Genomic DNA, 12,255 nt, shown 5'->3' with positions numbered 1-12,255 from the left:
AGTCCGGTCCCAAAAGTAGGGAATTACCGGGCCATGCTGACTTTTGCGGGCCCAGTAATTCCCATTCTTGGGACCCGGATCAGGTACATCCCCATTCCTATTTGAGCGCCCATAGGGCTCAATGGGAATGGGGAGGATGTTAACAACTGACCCGTTAGTGACGTGACTGTTGTTAGCATCCTGGACTGCTAGCGGGTCCCACTCTGCACGTCTGGTCTGGCCAGGCGTCCAGAGCGGGACTTGCTGCAGTCCTCGTAATGTGGTGGCCCGGAATGAACGGTGCCGGTCCCTTACCGGCACCGTTCATTCCACGCCCGACCTCATTGTAATGAGGCCCAATGTGTTTCAAAGCGCTTCAAGGCAAGGGAGGGAACAAGGGAAAATACAATGACATTCTTGCTAAGACATAGATAAGGAAGGGAGTGGGAGAGTGGGAAGGAAATGGAAACAGCCAGGTGACTACCGTACTAGGCCTGACGACATTTCTGGTAGAGCCGAAGAAAACAAAAGGTGAGGGAGAGGGGTGCAGAAAGGGAGGGCAGGAACAAAACAAGTGACTATCTTACTAGGCCTGACGATATTTCAGTTAGGGCTGGAGGAGTGGGTGGGGGACAGGTAAGGCGAGGGAGGAAGAGACAGACAAGGTTACTATCATACTAGGTCCAGGGACAATTCTGATAGAGTAAGTGCATAGAAGAAAGTAAGGCTAAGAGGGGAGGAGATAGGAAAAGGGAGAGGAGGAGAGAACAGAGAGTAAGCAGTCAAAAAGAGTGGAGAAGCAAGAGGGGGGAGCGAACACAATTGCAGAAGTCATTAGTAACACATCATTTTGCAAGCCTGGATACAAGATGAAGATGGGAACAGCATGATTCGGGGCCACCATGAGTACAAGGTGCAAAGGAAGTCCAGCATGAAAGTTGAGAAAGGGTGAGGCACCATGAATCAATGAAGTCCATAAAAGTCAAATCCAGCATTGGCCACAAGATGGTGATGGTGAAACCAGAATGTGTCAGGACAGACTCCTGCAGAAGTAGGCTGGAGGAGGGGGGGTACCTTCAAGCTCTCTGTATCATATGAGGATAGTCAAGATCTCAGTCTGAGATCCTTAAATTCCAGCATGCGGATCTAATGCTAACATTTGAGTGTATGAGTATGGGATCCTCAGCCTCTCCATATGAGGATAGTCGAGGTCTCTGTAAGAGATTCTTACACTCTTTTTATGTGGTTCAAATACTGAGGTTTCAGTATATGAATATGGCATCCTCAAGCTCTATGTATGGCATCCGCGAGGCCACTGTGTTAGTATCGGATACTTACGTTCTGTGTATGCAGTTCAAATGCTGAGGTTTGAATGTATGAGTATGTGATCCTCAAGTTCTAAATATTAAGATAGTCGAGTTCTCCATAGAAGATCCTTAAAATCTCTGTTTGGATCAAATGCTGAGGTTTGAGTGTATGAGTATGGAGTCTCAAGTTCTCCATACGAGGATAGTCGAGGGCTCTGTATCTGTATCTGTATCTGATCCTTAAATTCTCTTGATGTGGATCAAATGCTGACGTTTGTGTGCATGACTATGGGATCCTCAAGGTTTACGTATGGGATCCTTAAGCTCTCTGTATGAGGATAGTCATGGTTTCTGTATCTGTATCAGGCCCTTACATTGTCTGTATCCAGGTGAAATGCTGAGGTTTGAGTGTGAAAGTACAAGACCCTCAAGCTCTACGTATTAGGATAGTCGAGGTCTTCATATGAGATCCTAAAATTCTCTCTGTGGATCCAGTTATGAGTTTGTTGTGTACGGATTGCATCCTTAATGTCTTTCCATGAGAATAGGTGAGGCCTCTGCATCAGATTATTAATGCATGTGGATGACCTGCTCATTTCTGAGTGCACCAGGATCAGCTCAATGCTCTGTTCCTCATACGAGGAGGAACTGGTTGAGTTCCTGTATTACAAAGGTCTGTAACCTTGGCTCTATATAGGTTTTGGACTACAACTTTTATCAACCAATGCCAGCATAGCCAAGGGTGGGGGGACATTGGAGTCATAGTCCAAATCATCTTTGGAGCGGCAGGGTGCAGACCTCTGCTGATGAGGATGTGTAAATGAGAATAGGATATTTCACTGCCATGAAATCAGACCACCAGAATTCTTGCTGCAGGATTAAAGGATGGCTTTGCATGTATGCGGGCATTGTTTCCTGGGTGCGGCTGAGATGCAGAAATACTGACGTGTTGCATTCCACACTATGCAAACCTTGTTTAGCACTTTGCCTTTCAAAGGGCACTTGTTGTCTTTAGTTTAGTTTAGTTTAGTGTATTTTTTATAGAGCGCAAACCCAACCCAGAGGCATCTGGGCGCTATTTGTACATGTTATAATTAAACAGGCAGACAAAATATATCAACATAGTTACATACATGAATTTACAATTGTACATCCGATAATATTAAGTTACATCCAGGAGATGAATTCATCTGTAAATGAGGAGGCTAGACAAATTCAATATCTACAAATGACATATATACAGCAGATAAAGAATATGTGCTTGCATGCTTAAGCGTCCCTGGTGAGGTCTTGCACCTGTAGCCAGGGTTTTACCTTTTTTGGAAGAAATAGGAATGAAGGTTCCTCTCTCAGGGGGGCTGGTAATGCGTTCCATTTTTTAGCCGCTAGGACTTGGAAGCTAACCCCTCCCGCACATGGTTGTTTAAAGCGTGGAATGTTGACACAGTGTGATTGGGCTGATCTGGTGGGTCGGGTAGATGATTGTCGGCTAATAGTACTGGACAGATAGATAGGCGCTTGATTGGCTAGGCATTTATGTGTAAGGGACAGTGTTTTAAGGTCAATTATTTGCTTAATGTTAAGCCAATTGATTGCTTGTCTGGTTGCATTAATATGGTGATTCCTCGGAATGTTTAGTACTGCTCTGATGGCATTATTTTGCATAACTTGCACTTTATTGAGATTATGTTGAGAGGTTCCAAGATATAGTGCATTACAATAATCGAGCTTAGATAATACCAATGATCTTGTTATTGTGATGCAGTTAGGTGTTGTCATATAAGGGTGGCAGATTGTGATGAGCTTGCATGTATGTGCTGTGAATGACGTCACTGCATTCATTTGTCTTTTTAAAGTGAGTGCAGAGTCAATGCAGATTCCTAATGTTTTCATCACCTTGGCAACTTTAATTGAGTTACCATCGATGTAGAAGGAATTGAAAATTGCCCCTAGTTTGTTCATTTTGGCGGAGGACCCTAGTAGAAACAACTCGGTCTTCTCATCATTTATGCAGAGTCCATGTGTCGCCATCCAAGCTTGAATAATGCTGTAGATGTCATTAAGGGTCTTACTGTCTATAATGTGATCGCCCGTGATAGGTGTGAGTTTCTGGGTGTCATCAGCGTAGTTTGTGACTCCCAGACGATCACGTTTTTCAAAGAGGGGCTTGGTGAACACATTATAGAGGGTAGGGGTCACGCAAGATCCCTGAGGTATCCCACATGTGACTCGGGTGGGAAAAGCGGATACTGAAGGTGCAAAGACCCATATGGATCTATTAGTGAGAAAGGACTTAATCCAAGCATTGGCTTGGTCCGAGAAATGTGCAGCGGTTGAGAGGTGTTTACATAGGATGTCATGGTCCCCCAAATCGAATGCTGCTGATAAGTCAAGTATGATAAGCACGGCTAGTTTGCCCTCGTCTTTCAGTGTCTGGATTTGAGTCTTTAGGTCTATAAGCGCTGTTTCTGTCCCATGTTTGGGTCAGAAACCAGATTGCCTTAGTCCTAGCAGATTAGATTCAAGGTATCGCTGTATCTGCAGATAAGCTGCGCGGTCCAACATTTTTAACAAGAAGGGAACCGTTGTAATCGGTCTGTAGTTGCACAGGTTGTTAGGGTCTAGTTAAGGTTTCTTTAACAAAGGGAGTACCCATGCGCCTTTTAAGTTGGTAGGTACTGTGCCAGATTTAAAGGACGCATTGAAGACGGCTGTGATGAAAGGGGCTAGTTCTTTCGTAGCCTCCTTGATGAGAGGGGCTGGGCAAGTATCCCCCTGGCAGTTGGACGGTTTGAATTTCAGAATAATGGTTCCGACCTCTTTGATAGTAAGGGGAGTGAAGTTGAATTGCGGCAGGTCATTCCTGGTTTCGAGCCTAGGGTCAGAGTCGGATATGAGGCTTTTTTTAGTTTCTATTTTCTTTTGAAGCAAGGATATTTTGTCGTGTAATGCGTTCTGTATATTGGTGCACCAAAGGGTATCTTTAATACAGGTATCAGGAGGCGGGGCAGGAGATTCCAACTCTTCCAAGATGTAGAATAGTTCTTTTGTACTAGATTTAGCATTGGAGATGCGTTCATTGAAGTTATCTTTTTTAGCTTGAACAATGGCTACCTTGTAATTGACAGAGGCTGCAATAAACATATCCTTATTGATCAATGTAGGATTATTCTTCCATAGTGATTCATCTGTTCTGTTACATTTTCAGAGATTTCTTAGGTGAGGAGTATACCAATTGTTAAGGGTTTACATTTCCGTAGCTTGAGAGGCGCTATAGTATTAATAGCCTTAGGAAGTGTTTCATTGCACAAATCAACTAGGACTGATGGGTCTGAGTGCATTGCAGTGGGGTGAGTGATGGGTTTTAGTAGTGGATGGAGGTTCTCTAGAGTTAGCTTACGTTTGTTTCTGGTCATCATAGCTGGGGCAAGGGTTGACAGAGTCTGTAGCGCAGAGGCTTTGATGGAGAAAGAAGTTAGGTGGTGGTCGTTCCAGGCACAAGGTGTAGTAGAGAGTATGTCAATATTACAATTTAAGTCCACTAGCCAATCTAGCGTTCTTCCTTTAGTGTGGGTAGGTTCATATATGCTGTGTGTGTAACCCACTTCCGTGATAGAATCCATAAGGGCACATGCTTTAAGGTCTTTCGGATGTTGGAGGCCTAGGTTAAAGTCACCCATGATAATGACTTGGGAGTTGGTTTTGGTATTAGTTGATAACAGATTTGAGATGTCATTTTCGAAGGAGGACGTTGGGCCAGGTGGGCGGTAGATCAAATGGATCATGATAGTGGTTGTGGGGGATGTGGGCAATTTAATAGATAATAATTCTGCTGAAAGTAAAGGTTGGTTATTAACCATTCTTAAGCCATTTGTAGATGAAGGCGGTGCCACCTCCTTTGGTAGTGTTAGCCTCTCTATCCGATCGAATGATTGAGTAATTATCCAGGATGGCTAGGGCAAGAGAAGGGCCTGATGCTGAATGGAGCCAAGTCTCCGTGATGGCAATGAAGTCAAGGTCATGGAGTGTTATATAGTCAGCGATGTCTAGTGCGTGCGCAGGCAGTGATGAAGCATTAATGAGGCCGGCTTTGATGGTCGCTTTGGGGTTGTTTTGTTTGGCCATATGTAGTCTATTTTTAGTTGCAAGGGGTGGCGTGGATATGTTGGCTATGGTGGTGGATTCTAAGATGGGGTTGTTGCTCATCAGGGTGTGATGTTGTTGTGTGAATCAAGATCTAAGTCTGTGATTTCTAAGAGGTGGGCGCACGGGGTGGTGGGCAGTATGGTAGGTATAGTTGGTTTATGTGGTTGTTGCAATGTGATGCCCAGAAGCAGGCTTACAAGTGATTGAGTTGGAGTTGCATAGGGGGCGTTGTGGGTTGAGCGAGAGATAAGTGTTCAGTAAATGAGTCTGGTGGTGATAACCTTAGTGGGAGGTGAGGATCTGGGTAAAGGCCTGGTTGTAGGAAGGTTCAAGGTAGTATGAGTGCTGAGGACGGGAGTATAGATGCCATGGTGAGGCAAATAACAGGTCGCCTAGCGTTCCTTGGGGTGTCCATGGGAATCGGGACAGGATAGGCAATGGTGGCTGCAAATAGGGATAGGTCACAGTAAGCGGGACAGTTTAGGATGTAGGCTAGCGCTAGGTATGATCACAGCATGGCTGAATCCCTCTTATCTACACTACTGTCTTGGTGCGCGTGGGCTACAAGCGTGGTAGTCTGATCAATGAGTAGGTGGCCAGGATTTCAGATAGGAGAGGATAGGTCATACACAGTCCTAATATAAGACAAGAGCTAATACAGGGCAAGAGCTATAATTGCAAAGTGAGGACCTAGTGCATGGCATAAGCAGTAGCTTCAGGTATGAGGTTCTAATGCATGACTTATGAAATAAGTCAGGTCCTAGTACAAGACAAGAGCTATAATGCAACATGTAAGGTCCTATTACATGGCAGCCAATTACAATACGAGGTCATAATGCAGGACAAATTCAATGGATGCAGGTGCAGGGTCCTAGTACATAATGAGAACACTAATCACGGTGCATGACAATGCGGAAATTGCAGTAGGACATGTATGGAGGTGTTGTAGTTACAGACTCACTGTAGTGGAGGCGATAGCTTGCTAGACATAACGTAAAGTCCCTTTACAGATGATCACGTTTCAACGGTTCACGGCGATTAACAAAAAGGGTACTTCACAAACTTGCTCCTTATCCGGCTAGTTATGCCTGGCTGGACAGTGGTAAAACTGCACAGAATTACTAATAAAGACTAGATTACTCAGTCATTACAATACTCGGTTAGGTATTTGCAAAATACATCAATCATGGCTAGTGTTACAAATAATGTCCAGCCAGTTGCGAGCGGGATCAAAGCCCATTCTGTGATATCGTGTGGGCCGATTAAGAGAGATCAACACGTCGGGCGTTCTCAGAAATGTCTGGCTTAGTCCACCAGCATGTACATTTCCTACAACTGAGAAGTTCAGCTGTAGAAACCATTGCCATGTCATCCGGACCTCCTTTGCGATGGACTTGTGTTCCTCTTGTTTAGATAACACATGCTGTCCGTCACAACAAGCACTGAATCTGAGGTTATCGATTGGGGGAATGTCTTGAAGGCCAGTTGGTTCGACCTCAACTCCAACTTATTTGTGTGGTGTTGTGCAATGACCCATGTGCACCCACCATCCTTCCAAGAGAGCTCTGCGGCCAGAAATACTGCTGAAATGGAATTCAAATGATATGATAGGTTATTTATAATGCGCTTAATACCCAGATGTTTCTAAGCGCGGACCCGGGAATTGATCCTGGGTTGCTCCGTGTCATCTTGCTTCCAAGGCGAGCATGTTGACCCTAAGCTATCCTCCAGAGACACAATTGCTGTGTGTGCTCTTCTCCCGGCACTTCCACTGCAAAAACATTGCAGCCTTCAATGACAATTTCAGTTTCTCCTCCTAAGAACCCGTATTCTGAGACCACTGGTCATTGAAGCACTCTTGAATGTGTGTGGGGACAGGGATTTAGACAGCACAGACCTAGCTTGCAAGCAATGGAGCACTGTACATGGGGAACTCTTTTTGGTATTATTATTGTGCATTAATATACCGCTTAATGTCCGACTCCTCCAGCTTCTAAGTGCTTGAACAGAGACGAAACTCGTGTTGCAAGGCATTGCCCTGTTCCCAAAGTGAGTGTGTTGCCCCTGAACTATCCTCCCTCTTGGATAGGTTTGATTTCCAGGTGATCATGGCCTCTATGAAAATGCAAGAACTCCTCTCTTGGGCTCGTTTTTCTAAGAACTTTCCCAGTTATAGAATCTTGTGCACAGGTGTGGGCGTAAGTGTGCCCAGGCTCACCCAAAGGCCCCACGGCTAGAAATCCCTGAGGGAGGAACTCCCTGAAGGAATATGAAAAAGAGCAAAGAAAGAAGTCTGTGACGTCATAAGAGAGTATGAACGACATCTCAGAATATTTAGCTGAAAAGGATTTATGGATCCGACAGAAACTAATGACGAATTGAAGAATCGAGTGAACGCTTAAATGTGAAAAAGAAGATTACACTTGCACAAAGTGCTGCAGAGAATCAACCATTCAATAAATGTACAGACGCTGAAACGTAAGGTAGGTTAAGTCATCAATGAAGCTCACTATGTAGTGAATTGAATGCAGGCGAAGCCGCAACTGTATAGAAGCTGGACATTGGTATCATGAATTTAGTAAGCCAGGACCGATGAAGAAGGAAGGGAAAATTGTGTTGCAGCAAGAATAAGCTGAATGGCGAAGCTGCGAGATTGTCTAGCCTGAAGTCGAGACTGAAGCAGCCATGGTCAGCTCTCTGTTCTGGAAAGGAGTGAATGTGGGAAGGATGAATCATCTCTTGTTAAGGTGAAAAGAAAGAACACCAAGAGTGCCAAATTGTATTTATTTAAGACATTTAAAACCTGCAAAATGGACCAAATCGTGGTCTCCTGTCATGTGAGCCAAGGATGAAAATAGAGTTGAGCTTGGAGTCCTAGAAGAGCGATAGTGAGTGCCTGCACTCCCATGTATTCCCAGAGACAATGATACGTTGCAAGGTCATGTTCAAAGACAATCTTCATGGCAGAAGGCTTGCGTGATGAGAGACGTTGGGCTAATTGGGTGGGGAGCTAGAGTCAGGCCCGCCTCCTTGCCCTTGGGTCTGGGTTTACGTGCTGCTAAGTGAACCGAATGTTCCAGACATGGCACAAGCGTGACAACCAATTGTAGAGGTCCGTATAACGAAGGTCCTTATAGTTTGAAGACCAATTGAAAACTGTGTACTTCATTGTTTTAAAGATGACATGTTATAGAGGTAGGCATATATTGTCCACCTGACAGTGGGAAGCCAATCACAATCCTAGGCACTATGTAATATATACTTAGGTGTTCCCCATAAGCCTTTCACAATCCCTAGTAGGTTTTTCATTATTTGCCAAGTAGTATGACGTCACCTCTGATGTATTTTTAGTATAAAGTCTATGTTATGTTTCGTGAAACGATCGCTGAGAGAAATTGAGCAAACATCCATTGATGTCAGTTTTAACTCACTGTTTTAGATAATTAACAATAAAACAGTACTTTACCATCTTCCTGAGTTGGTTCGGTCATTGACATTCCCAGTATATTCCAATTGTGACATTCCCAATAAGCTTCCAGTTTTCCATTCCACATCAACTCCCACATGATACAATTCCTGTAGAGTGCTGGAAAAATCCCAAGATATCCCCAAATATCATGGATAGGGAAATGCTGATGGAGAAACACTGCTTGTGCAGCTCAAACTGAAATGGCACAACACATATTACCCACACCGCTAGCAGAAAACAGTAGGCAGTGTGCTGTATGCCGAGTGCTGGACTCCGTAAGGTGTCAGTAGCTTTGCTGTAATTGGGGCATCGAGTCGCCCACACCTGTATGGTGATTTTCTTTATGCAAAACTGTTGTTATTGCTCTCTTTAGGCTTCTTTGCACACGTGACAATGGCTTCCCTTTTTCTTGCTGCAGAGGCCACCACCTCCTCCCAGGTCTGTTCCTCCACCTCCTGGGTCCACTTCATCCTGGTTTTCCTCAGCGCCCTGCTGCTGGCTGTCATTATTGGCTGCATTGTCCTGTGGGTGAAGTTAAGGCGCCTGCGCAATGAATCCTATCCACCCCAGAAGAGAAATAACCGGTGGGTGACAGCAGATGATTCCGTCAGACCAATCAGTGCCACGCCGAAGAGTGACGAAGAAGATGAAGGTGCGGACTGATCGAGCTGCCATCCCGGTGCACGGTGGGAGAGACTCAAGCGGTGATGTATATGTCGGAGATTGGAGGCGGAGTGGACGCCACCGTGCAGGGACATCTTCAAAGGCACTTGCCTATCAGAGCAGATAATCGACACTCTTAGTCTGATTACGATTTACCGTATACCATTCCTTCATCAATAAATGCAATTTCAATGGTTTTTTACGAGTACATTTTACTGAAAAAACTCATCGAAATATATAGGGGTCAGGGGGTTGGAAAAAGATATATATGGGGTGGGAGGGCTGATAATAGGTAAAACACTATAGCATGAGGGCTTTTTTCGGTAAAACATATTGGTTAAAAAAAACATCGAAATTGCACCCGTCAATGAAATGACTTAGAGCCCGATTTACTCCACCGGCCTTAGCCTGTATTCTCAAAGGTTTGCACTGAATCAAGTCAGGAGCATCACTGCACGGCTGGTGCGCAAATGGGGTTCCCAGAGCAGTGGCGCATCTAGGGAGTGTCCAGGGAGTGGCACGTGCTACTCCTGGAATCTGATTGGCCACCCCATTATAATAAACTATGATCATTTTGTGTGTGTGTGCGCTCGTACTTCATGCCACCCCTGCATGAGTCAGTGCCCCACTTGGGCCACCATAGTCAAGAGTCTGGACACTCCCCTGCCCCAGAGATCTGCTCTAGGTGCTCTCAAGATATTCCAGGCATCGCCAGGTTTCCTAGCGTGCAAATCACGCCACCGAAGGTTCGGGGTCATGGACTAGCAAGTTGTAGGTATGGGCAACTGTTGTGTTCCTCTTTATTTCGTGTCCAAAATAAATAAAACATGAAGGTTAAAAGTTTAAGTTATTTAACTGCAAAAGTTCGATTTCAATTTACAAAATAAAAATTTCTGAAGTACAGTTTTTTTTGTGAATGAACATTTGGCGCGAGCCTGAGTTAACTATATCGCTTCCATTAGGTGAATGTGAGATTATTCTGATTTTTATTTTTCTGAGTTATGGAAAAACGTAGACATAAGCCAATTTGAAGTCAAACTCACTACAGACCATCTCATCTCATGTTATGTTATGTTATGTTATGTTATGTTATGTTAAAGGAATTTATACTGCACACCATTGCCATGTGTATGGTCTCCAAGTGCTCAAGCGAATCTGAAAAAAAAGAGGAAGGGGCGGCTTTGTAGTGGGAGGAGGGGCAGAGCAGGCAAGTGCTTTGGCTGTTGTGTTCATAGTTTCAGTTTGGAAAAACTGGTCACTGTCTGTGGGTTTGCTTCTAGGCTGTATTTGTTGGTGGGCGTGCAGGAGCTTGTGCTCCTGTGGAGTAGGGGTGCATTGATCATGTTGCAAATGTGTGCGCTGCTGGAGGAGGACATGTGGAGTTTTGCTGTTTGGTGTCAGTGTGGGCGTGAGGTGTTGTGGTTGCCCTGCGTGGGTGACATAGTTGGGCAGTGTGTGGTGTATTTGCCGGTGTATGGACAGTTTCATTAGGGCTAGTGGGGGAGAATTGAGTGATCCCTGTACTGGACTATAGGGTTGAATCATTGTTGCGCAGGTTGTTTGTTGAGTAAATTGAAACCCACTCTGTGGCGGTGAACAATGTTAGGTCTCTCTTTCACTGGTAGGCCCTTCCACTTGGATCACATGACCCGGGAATCTCAAGCCAAGGCCCGATACTTCTGTACCTCTTTGCATTAAAGCTGCAGGCTTCTCTTTGATCATGGGCTATGGTTTCGCGAGTTAGGTCGACAAATCAACAAGCCATGTTTTTAGTGCTTTCTTGAAGGTCAGATGTTACCCTATTGTGCTATTCCCTTGAGGAGGGAGGTTCTGAGATTTGTAGATATGTTCTAAAAGGCTGAGCCACCATATTTCATTTTCCTATATCGTTTGGGTTCAAGACGTATGTCATCGCTAGACCTCAGGATTCTTTTTGGTCTGCAGATGGCAATAGACTCTTGCATGAATTCTGCTCCTTGCCCATGAATTGCTCTGTGAATAATGAAAGCATTTTGAAATAGATGATTTCTTGACTGGCAGCCAGTGTGGGGATCTTAGTGCTGGTGTCATGTGTTTTCTCTTGCTGAGTCTTAGGAGGAGCCTGGCTGCTGCATTCTGGATGTATTGAAGTTTTTCAGAGAGGCAGTCAGGCATTCCAAGGTAGATACTGTTGGCATAATCTATTCTTGGCATGACAAGAGAGAAGATGGCAAGTGGTCTATGTGGGAAGATTGAAAACGGTAGTATCCACTTGATAGCACTTAGGTGGAAGACTCATTTCTTTACTGTTGCGTTCATTTGAGGTTCCAGTGTTAGGTCGCTTTGAAACAGTATGTACTTCCTGTATAAGTGCCTAACAAGTAACAGAAAAATAAATAGGTCATTGTCTCAGGAGGATAGCTCAGGGGCAACGTGCTCGCTTTGGAAGCAAGACGTCATGGAGCACCACAGGTTCGGTCCGCGCTTAGAAACCTCTGGGTATTAAGCACCTTATAAATAACCTATCATATCATATCAATATTGTGCATGAAAGTTTTTGAACAACTTTGGATGCGTCCGGTCTTGTTGTCATTTCAGTATGCCATGATGTATGCAGTTTTATAGAGAGGCTTTTGGGTATGATCATGATTTCAGTTTTGTCTGGGTTAAGTTTAAGGCTGCTGTTGTCATTCCATGCTTTGTTTGACATGG

The 12,255-nt window shown here is 44.6% G+C and overlaps 1 protein-coding gene across 4 annotated transcripts in view; it reads left to right on the top strand.

Annotated features, from left to right (window-relative positions):
- LOC138525691 (immunoglobulin superfamily member 2-like) overlaps positions 1-10,467 on the top strand; it is a 172,311-nt gene extending 161,844 nt beyond the window's left edge. For all 4 annotated transcript variants that reach the window (XM_069635779.1, XM_069635780.1, XM_069635778.1 and 1 more), the window contains one exon: positions 9,320-10,467. In XM_069635779.1, coding sequence (XP_069491880.1) covers positions 9,320-9,564 — 245 coding nt within the window. In that variant the 3' untranslated portion in view covers positions 9,565-10,467. The remainder of the gene's footprint in view (positions 1-9,319) is intronic.
- The last annotated feature ends 1,788 nt before the right edge of the window (positions 10,468-12,255 follow it).

This window comes from Ambystoma mexicanum, chromosome 7p, assembly GCF_040938575.1.
Source record: "Ambystoma mexicanum isolate Mex_15411 chromosome 7p, UKY_AmexF1_1, whole genome shotgun sequence".
NCBI lineage: Eukaryota > Metazoa > Chordata > Amphibia > Caudata > Ambystomatidae > Ambystoma > Ambystoma mexicanum.
This window is presented reverse-complemented; position numbering and strand designations above follow the sequence as displayed.